This window comes from Gadus macrocephalus, chromosome 20 (assembly GCF_031168955.1).
Source record: "Gadus macrocephalus chromosome 20, ASM3116895v1".
Lineage (NCBI taxonomy): Eukaryota > Metazoa > Chordata > Actinopteri > Gadiformes > Gadidae > Gadus > Gadus macrocephalus.
The window spans coordinates 18,697,121-18,707,165 of record NC_082401.1 but is presented as its reverse complement, the minus strand read 5'-3'; the positions used below and the strand labels follow the sequence as shown (position 1 = coordinate 18,707,165).

General features: G+C 47.7%; 1 protein-coding gene and 1 long non-coding RNA gene across 2 annotated transcripts in view; both read right to left on the bottom strand.

Annotated features, from left to right (window-relative positions):
• Positions 1–425: 425 nt before the first annotated feature.
• Positions 426–6,314, bottom strand: LOC132448698 (uncharacterized). Its single transcript, XR_009523410.1, has 2 exons — positions 5,705–6,314; positions 426–649 (listed from the first exon to the last, which is right to left on the bottom strand). It is a non-coding gene; the product is annotated as an uncharacterized LOC132448698 (long non-coding RNA).
• A 126-nt stretch (positions 6,315–6,440) lies between these two features.
• Positions 6,441–10,045, bottom strand: part of LOC132448764 (nestin-like) — an 11,710-nt gene continuing 8,105 nt past the window's right edge. Inside the window, exon 13 of the mRNA XM_060040283.1 lies at positions 6,441–10,045. This exon is cut by the window's right edge and continues 909 nt beyond it. Within this exon, the coding sequence (XP_059896266.1) occupies positions 6,749–10,045 (3,297 nt within the window). The 3' untranslated portion in view covers positions 6,441–6,748.

The window sequence follows — 10,045 nt, the reverse complement described above, 5'->3', positions numbered from 1 at the left end:
GAGGCACGGAGTCTCATGAATAGTATTCTAGTATCCAGCTGCTCGAGATCTTAACAAAGAAAGACTTGTGTAAGTGCGTGTGCCTGAATGTGTGTGTGTGTGTGTGTGTATGTGTGTATTGGCGATGTTTCCGACACTATTGAGTAAGAGTATCATAATACATTTGGGTTCCTTCACGAGGCGAGGAGAGGAAGGTTCAGGGCACAGTGTTCCATGTCTCAATGACACCGCTGGTAGGAACGGACATCACATTGGATGAACACTGTGTTGTCTGCTTTTCTAAATTGAAAGCTCAACTGAATTGGATGACAACAGTAAAGGGATTTTAATCAGGTCCCTGTTTATTTAGTTCAACGTGTACCTGATGGTGAATACATACAGATATGGAGGTCATGGACGAACTGCATTGAGATAGGAGAGCTGTGTGTTTGTGTGTGTGTGTGTGTGTGTGTGTGTGTGTGTGTGTGTGTGTGTGTGTGTGTGTGTGTGTGTGTGTGTGTGTGTGTGTGCGCGCGTGTGTGTGTGTGTGTGTGTGTGTGCGCGTGTGCGCGTGTGTGTGTGCGCGTGTGTGTGTGTGTGTGTGTGTGTGTGTCACCTTTATCTCTGCGGTACCAGTCTTCATCATCTCTATGGGGATATTGTCCTGACCCTGTGATTTTAAAAAAGGTAGCAAGAAAAGAGAGAGAGAGAGGGAGAGAAAGAGAGAGATCGGGAGGGAGGGAGAGAGAAAGAAAGAGAGAAAAAGACAAAAGTAACGAATGGCCTTCATTCGGTATGTCGAGCAATGTTTCAAAGCCAAAGTCGTAATCTAAATAGTAGACTTTTATATCCAGCTGTCTTTTTAATGCAAACTAATAAAGACACACCAAATAAGATCAGGCTTGAAGACATTGCCGATATGTTCCTCATCCCAAGTGAAACCCAGCCCTCTCTCGGGAAGGCTCTCTGTGGAGGAGAGGAGGACGCATGCACAGAAAATAAAAAGCAGCCCAGGAAGAGATCCCGTCTATTCCAGCTGGCATGGAAAAGGGATCCCGGCTCAACACAAAGATCCACTTTGTTCAGTCCAGTGTTTTTTATTTTGGTAACCACCACATAGGGATGGAACTGGAAGAAGGTAAACCTGTGTATAAAAAACAGATCCTTTGGGCACAAAGGGCTGTTTTATTTAATCTCTTCACCAATTGGCTCGATCGGGCATTACTGGGTGTGTTCCAGTGCATCCCAGTGGTTTGTACCGTGGTTTGTACCTAGCATAGTCATGCGTAGCGCTCCGAACACCAAGCAACTTGTGAAAAGCAACAAACCCCTGCTTTAAACATCATGATTGCTTTGAGTGTTGCCCCAAGGTTTTTGTACAGCGGGAGAGAGTGAGAGATGTTTACCTTTTATTCCTCTGTATATTATATTGTGCTTCTACTTAGTCATGCCAGTCATGTCTACGGAGATGGGTCAAGCCTGATTCTGTGACCCAGTTCCAGGAAGCAGTGAGATTCACTCACTGGGCATTACCTCATTGTTATCCCTGTAATTGTGCTGATAATGGATGTTTCATTTTATTCAATGTGAATGTTTATTCCCTCGGCAATAAAGAAATTTTGAATTTCATTGAAAGAGGGAGAGAGAGAGAGAGAGAGAGAGAGAGAGAGGGGGAGAGACGGAGAGAGAGAGAGAGAGAGAGAGAGAGAGAGAGAGAGAGAGAGAGAGAGAGAGAGAGAGAGAGGGCGAGTGGTTGATCGAGAGAGCGATTAAAAAATAAGCAAGTTTGTTGTATGTTCGGAGGAAGGGTTAAGTTGGCGCGCTTATGATAAACAGAAGAGGAGTATATTTGTAAAGAACAAAACCAGAGACCAGAGGGAAGGATAGGGTCACAATAGTGCAGCTCTGGAGAGGAATGAGGAAATGAATAAGGAGAGGAAGGGGATTGGGGGTGCTAGGAGTGACATAGGTTTGTGTGTATTTGTGTGTGTATATGTATCTGTGTGTGTCTGTGTGTGGTGTATGTATTGTGTATATATCTGTTTATGTGTATGTGTATACGTGTATGTTTATGTGTGTTTTTGTGTGTGTGTGTGTGAGTGTGTGTGTGTGTGTGTGTGTGTGTGTGTGTGTGTGTGTGTGTGTGTGTGTGTGTGTGTGTGTGTGTGTGTGTGTGTGTGTGTGTGTGTGTGCGTGGCTTGACCCCAGGATGTTGATGAACCTTGGTGTGAATGCCTCCACTGTTCAGCATCCCTGACGGACATATGAGTGCTCCACCCAGCCAGAAGCCACCGGCTTACCCAGCAGCCGTGGTGTATCAGCTGTATGTTAGTGGATCACCCTGACACTGAAGCTACAGTTAGTCCCAGCAGAGAGAGAGACGACTGCTCCTGTCAAACTAATACTACTCAATGAGGCACCAGGCAGGCCCCGCTAGCCATCAAGCCACAAGCTCTCACACACTCACATACACACACAGACACACACACACACACACACACACACACACACACACACACACACACACACACACAGACAGACACAAACACACACACACACTCTCACACACACACACACAAAAACAAGAACATAGGCTTCCACACATGCCTGCTAAGCCTAGGCACCACATACTCAGACTAGCACACATTCATACTTTCATCCACGCAAGCATACACACACACACACACACACACACACACACACACACACACACACACTAACACACTCACACACACACACACACACACACACACACACACACACACACACACACACACACACACACACACACACACACACACACACACACACACACACACACACACACACACACACACACACACACACACACACAGAAAACAGAAAATGTAGCAGCATACAACTTCAAACCTCACTAACTGCTGAGCCCTGCATGCATCACAGCACGGATGCTGTCCAAAATAAAGATCAAACCGCAACCACAAAACAAGAGAAGGGAATCAGCAGGGACCTCACAGTCTTGGGCCACTGCGAGTTGTATAGCGATACTTAAAGAATATTGTGATTCCGTAAATATTGATTTAAGATTCAAAAAACATTAGTGTGATTTCATATTTTATGGGGTTCAACGTTGTCGTTCGACTTCTGCAGCAGGTTATTGTTTTCATGAATTTGGCCAAACAGAAGAGAACATACGGTAGTTGATTGTTGCAAGTGAATACACAATAGAATTCTCTGTAGTACGGTACCATTATTTCACTTCCATAAGAAAACCTGGACGAATGTGGTTAACCTTTTTTTTTTTCACTTAACCTGACTTTAAGTATTGCAGAAGCAAAGAATCTTGATTCCCACATGAATCATTTCATCCCCTAACCCTACAGAAAAAAATCTGCATTTTATGTACACACACCAACAATCCCCTGGAATCCACCTCCTCTCTTCCTATACACTGTATGCGCCTACACATGGATGTACTTCACCATCAGGATCTGCAGGCATGTGTATACTAGACAGTCCCAGATTTGTTCGAGTAATATATTTCCCCAGAGAAAGGTGCAGGCACACGGGGAGATTGCCTGAATCCAACCCAATCAGAGGAGCTGGTGCAAGCAGTGCAGCACAGATGTGCTGCACTGTAATTCCACTGTGACAACAACAATCCCCTCCCCTCCCTCTCCAGAACACACCTCTAGATTCTCCCTTCCTTGGTCCCTGCCAATTCCCATCTCTAGTTTTTTGGTTGTAGTTTGAGCCTCATTTTGGACAGCATCCGTGCTCAGCAGAGGTTGTGTGTGTATGTGTGTGCGTGTGTGTGTGTGTGTGTGTGTTTGCGTGTGCGTGTGTGTGTGTGAATGGCGAGGATTATTGTGCATGGCGGCTGCCGTGCATCACCCACGTGGGTGCTAAACGGAGGCTATATAAATGCAGGGAATGATGAGCGCTCACCATTAAACATCGCAACAAGAACCACAGCAGCATGCAATGAAAGGCTCTGCGGTGATGATGTGCTTCATCGGGATGGGCTGGGAGGCTAATGAGCAACGACGGCTTTGATCAACCAGGCCATGCTCTCCTCCTCCGACAGGCCCCGACACAGAAAGATCCAAGAGAGAAGCCATGTCAAGGCCCATTTGTTCTTTCTCTGTAAGGCGTCTATAGTACATCTGCCAATGCCCTAAGGGTTATATGATCATTCATTTTCAGATCAGGGATGGGAAACTACATGCCACCTCGCAATAGTTTTTACTTCTGGGTCAAACCTTCATCTAACCAGGGTGGACTTCGACTCCTTCGACACCACGATTGAAACTAAACGTCCTTTTTTCTCTCCCTCTGTCTCTTTCTGTTGATCTCTCTATCTATCTCTGTCGCTCTCTCTCTGTGTCTCTGTGTGTCTGTGTGTGTGTGTGTGTGTGTGTGTGTGTGTGTGTGTGTGTGTGTGTGTGTGTGTGTGTGTGTGTGTGTGTGTGTGTGTGTGTGTGTGTGTGTGTGTCTCTCTCCCCCCCCTCCCCCCCTCTCTCTCATCTCTCTCTGGTCTCTCTCCCTCACATAATTACAGGGCATGCAAAATCATTTTTTGGAATTCGTAAAAATTATACCTTATTTGTTAACAACCGTTGACCTCTATAGAGCAACATTTAGTTTTTCCTTTGGCTAAGAATCTCTTCCGGACTGGAAGTCCATCCCTCCATCCATGCATTCTATCCATTCATTCTATATTCGTCTCTAGTACCATCTTTAGCTACACATATATATATATATATATGATTTGGAAAAATGAAATAACCATTGTCAAGTTATTTTAGCATATTCAATAGTACTTCAGGGATTCAGTCACATGACTGAAGACATCATAGGAAAAATAAAACAGACTTGAATGGGATAGGCTATAGCATTGTGGAGAGACGTCTGGTAAGGTTTTCTCTTTGAAAAAGGGGACGAGTCATTTCTCTTCTCACAAGGTTATCAGAACCCAGAGATGTCCTTTATACAAATACCAAAGAATAAACAAGGGACCATTTCCATTCCCATCTCATGTGCACAAACAACAAATAGTAGGCCAATAGGACACCCACCCTTCCGCAGATACATACAAATAAATAAAAACAACTGTGCACTTAAGTGAGACCCAGCAGAGTTGGTTTCATAAGCTGTATTTACCTTAAATGCAAACTACTGACCGTGTTTCAGTTTTGTCCATAAAGTGTAACTCGATTTATGTACAAAATACACATACACACACACACACACACACGGCTTGGCACGGCTATGTGGGTAATATGCCTAGTGAAGATAAATAGGCCTAGATAGATTCATAAATACATAAATTCATGAATTAATTAGAGAAACCTTGAATGGAAGATGAATACAAAGTAACATTTGAATTTGTAGGCTTCTAATAGTAACAGCTAGTGTGTGTGCGTCAAAGGAGAGTAGGCTATATCTTGCTGCTCTGTAGTTTTTTAGTTCAGGGTGTTCGGAGCGCTCAGAAGAGAACCGTCCCCCAGATGTACACTACTCCCCCGCGGTCCACCCCCTCCACGTTAACACAAATGTGGTTCACCCAAACGTGGGGGGAAAGCAAGACACATTACACGCGTTGCAATCCCAACACACACACCGACATATACAATGCTCAAATGAATAATTGTGTTATATTCGTTGTTTACATTATTCTGAATACATTTAGATCCAATAATTAAGTCGACACAGAGGAAAAACAGGGACTTTTCCTTTAGCCTACCTTCATAGCCGAGGCAGAAGCAGAACTGGACAAACACGAGCACCAGCGGACAGATGTCCATATTGAGACACGGGACGCTCTTTGCATGTGAAAGTAGCTTACAGGAAAACTTCCAGCAGCGCATTCCTACTTTCCAAAGGCCCGCCTCTTGCAGCAGAAACACAAGAGGGTTCCCCCCCCCCCCCTTTAATGTGTGGCCCGCCGACGTGTGCACGGAGCGGGGGCAAGTCAGAAGAGAAGCGAGCCACGGCCCGATTTGGACAGGACCACGTCATAAAAAAACAAATCGCTGGAAGGATACTGTGTATAATATATGCCTACAGGCAGTGCAAGAATACCTCGTTGATTCAAATTTCTCTCTCCACCACGAGTGGATTGGATTTTGCAACCCTGGTACGGGAACGAGTTCCCACATGAAGATGCTGAAGTGCGCAGGAAACAGGAAAGACGCCTCTAGGCCCGCATGTTCGCGGCTATGGATATCATGTAATTACTTGTGGAACCTCTTGTACATCCAACAAAAGGCAGAGACAAATGATAGTTATCAATCTCTCGCTTTGAGATACTTGCGGTGTGCACCTGGGGTCTCTCCCCTCTCTCAGTCTCTCTCTTTCTCCCCCCCACCCTTTATCTCTCTCCCCCTTATCTCTCTTCTCATCGTCTCTTTCTCTCTCCCCCCCTCTCTCGCTCTGTTTTACACAAATAGATACATTCTATGTACAGAAAAATTGATACATTCCAACAATCACCAATGTACTGTATTAATGTTTGCGTGATTCAAAAGGTGATTCACGTTGCTATATTTATGACCAACATACATTATTCCCGAAATCCAAACAGTGTATGATGCTCAAAGCTCCACAATCTCTTTCAAGCCTGAACAGTTCAGAGGAGCAACCCCTTTCAATGTCAAGGACGTTCAAACAGGCAACAAAGCATGCAGACGCTACAAATGAGCTGTCAAACTTGGGAGGAAATGGTCCAATGCAAGTAGGGACGTGATTCAAATGCTGATGCCGTGCCGGAGCACGGGGCCTATCCGTTTCACTGCAGGTCCAGGTACTTAGGCAAAACGTTGTTCCAGAACTGCTCCTGGTGTCCCTCGACGCCAGGGTCCCCTCCCCCTCCCCCTCCCCTCTGCCGGGACCTATCAGCCGCTTTCCGTATCTCTCCCTTCAATTTTCTCTCTGCGGGAATAGGGGTTTTCTGGGCGTGTTTCCTATTCGCTTTGACCTCTTCTTCAATTTCCTCTTCGTCCTCTTCACTTTCTCCTTCAGCTTCTTCCTCCTCCTCCTCTTCCTCCTCTGCGGAAGTGTCCTTCGCTTTGGAGGCTCCCTTACTCTGCGGGTTACCCTTCTTCTCCTCCTCTAAACCTTTTTCTATTGTTTCAGCATTTACCCCTTCCTCCTCCTCATCTTCTTCTTCTTCTTCTTCTTCCTCCTCCTCCTCCTCTCCCTCCTCCTCCTCTAAACCTTTTTCTATTGTTTTAGAATTGAACCCTTCTTCCTCCTCCTCTTCTTCCTCCTCCTCCTCCTCCTCCAAACCTTTTCCTATTGTTTTAGCAGTTACCCCTTCCTCCTCTTCTTCTTCCTCCTCTTCCTCCTCCTCTAAGCTTTTTTCTATTGTTTTAGCATTTACCCCTTCCTCCTCCTCTTCCTCCTCCTCCTCAAAATCTTTTTCTGTTGTGTTAGCAATTACCCCTCCCTCCCCCTCTTCTCCTTCCTCCTCCTCCTCCTCATCCTCCTCAACCTCCTCCTCTTCCTCTTCTTCCTCTTTACTCGTCTGCTTTTCCTTTTTGAGATATTTGTTTTTCTGTCCACCTTCATCATCCTCTAATTCCAGTTCTTCCCCTCGGATCTTTTCATCCTCGGCCTCCGACACATTTTCCTCTTCGTCCGCTTCTTCCTCACCCATCCAATCCTCCTCTTCATCACCACCACCCTCTTCCTCCTGATCTCCCTCCTCCTCTTCATCACCACCACCCTCTTCCTCCTGATCTACTTCCTCCTCTTCATCACCACCACCCTCTTCCTCCTGATCTACCTCCTCCTCTTCATCACCACCACCCTCTTCCTCCTGATCTACCTCCTCCTCTTCATCACCACCACCCTCTTCCTCCTGATCTACATCCTCCTCTTCATCACCACCACCCTCTTCCTCCTGATCTACCTCCTCCTCTTCATCACCACCACCCTCTTCCTCCTGATCTACCACCTCCTCTTCATCCCCACCACCCTCTTCCTCCTGATCTACCTCCTCCTCTTCATCACCACCACCCTCTTCCTCCTGATCTACCTCCTCCTCTTCATCACCACTACCCTCTTCCTCCTGATCTACCTCCTCCTCTTCATCAACACCACCCTCTTCCTCCTGATCTACATCCTCCTCTTCATCACCACGACCCTCTTCCTCCTGATCTACATCCTCCTCTTCACCCTCCTCTTCATCACCAACACCCTCTTCCCCCTGATCTTCATACTCCTCTTCATCACCACCTTCATCACCACCACCCTCTTCCTCCTGATCTACATCCTCCTCTTCATCACCATCACCCTCTTCCTCCTCATCTACATTCTCCTCTTCGTCACCGCCGGCCTCTTCTTCCTGATCTACATCCTCCTCTTCACCCCCTTCTTCATCACCAGCACTATCTTCGGCCTGCTCTTCGTCTTCCTCCTCCTTTTCACCCACCGTTCCACCTTCCTCTTCCTCATCATCTCCACTTTCTACTACCTCATCATTTTCCTTTTTATCCTCTTCTCCCTCTTCTTCCTCAACCCCCTCCTCCTCAACTCCACTATGATCTTCCTCACCCTGCCACTTTTCTTCAAGCTTTCTATCTCCTTCCTCCTCTTCCTCCCCTGAGTTCTCTCCAATCTCTCCTTCTTCTTCACCCTCCTCTTCATGCTCCTCGCTCTCGTCAGCATCTGCCTCCTCTTCATCCACATCTCGCTCCTCCTCCTCAACACTCATGTTCTGTTCCTCCTCCTCGTTGAATTCCTCTGCTCTGACTTCACTGCTCTCCTCCTCCTCCTCCTCCTCCGCCTGTTCCACTGACCCCTGACCTTCTCCTTCCTCTTCCTCAGCTCCACTCCCTGCCACCGTCCCTTCATTCTCCTCCCCTGCACTGTCTTCACCCTGAGGCGTCTCAGACCCAGCTTCATCACCTGCTCTCGTGTCTTCCTCTTCCTCCCCTGAGATTTGACTCTTGCTTTCTGCCTCGCCCCCTGAGTCCGTTTCAGTTCCCTCTTCTAAACTCACACTGCTTTCCTCCCCACCCTCACTCGATCCACTCTCCCCTTCCACCTCCCGCTCCTCTCCCTGCCCTACTCCATCCGGCTCCCAGCTGCCTCTTGCACTTTGTGGTTCTCCCTCCTTCGCCTCTCCCTCCTCCTCCTCCTCCTCTTCGGGGCTGATGTCTGTACCTTTGGCGTCGCTCCCGCCACCACTCTGATCGCCTTCCCGGCTTTGCTCCGCCCCACTTCGCTCACCATCCTCGTCCTCACTGTCAACACTGCCCCCGGTATCGCTCCTCTCCGGCGCCGCAACCCTCTCCTCACTTTTCTCCTCGGCGTCTTCGTCGCCATCGTCTCCCTCTGTGCTGCTGTCGCTCTCTGCTTCTTCCCTTGAACTCTCCTCCTCCCCCTCCCAGACACGTTCACGGTCTTCCCCCACGTTCTCCGTTTCTTCCCTCGTCTCTCCACCTGAAGCCTCTGTTCCTTTGAGTTGGGAACCCTCTGACTCAAAAGGGCTGCTCTCGCTCCTCTCTTCCGCCTTGGAACCGCCTAGATGTTCAACTAATGTACCCTTTTCGACACTCCCATCATCTTCCTTTTCCTGGTTTCTGATTCCCTCGCCCTCCGGTTCGTCGGCTGAGTTTGGGTCAGATCTCAAAGACGAATGTGTGGAGGAAAGGGACTCTTTGACGACGGCCCTTTGCTTGATGAAGCTCTCCGCTCGAACGGGTCTGCTGCTGGAAGGCGGAGAGGTGGCGGTGTCGCTGTCCGATTGGAAAGCGCTCACGCTGGTTACAGCTGCTCCCAGGAGGCCCGCTGCCACGCCTGCCACGCCCACTGCTGGAAGAAGATCAGCTGCATTATTCAGAACCTTTTGCCCCAAACTCGGTTGAGTATCGCCAAAAATACTATCTTCCCCAGGAAGTAGGAGATCCTTCCCGCTGGGTTCAGGCTGCCGAGGGGAAACTGATGTAACCTCTGCTCCCTTGGTGCCTTGTGAGCCTGGGGTGTCTATTGATTTAGCCTGATGTGTTGAAGGTCTGTCAGAATGTTCAGTAGGTTTGTTTTTTACCCTCAGTGGAGACTTCTTTGAATAATCGTCATG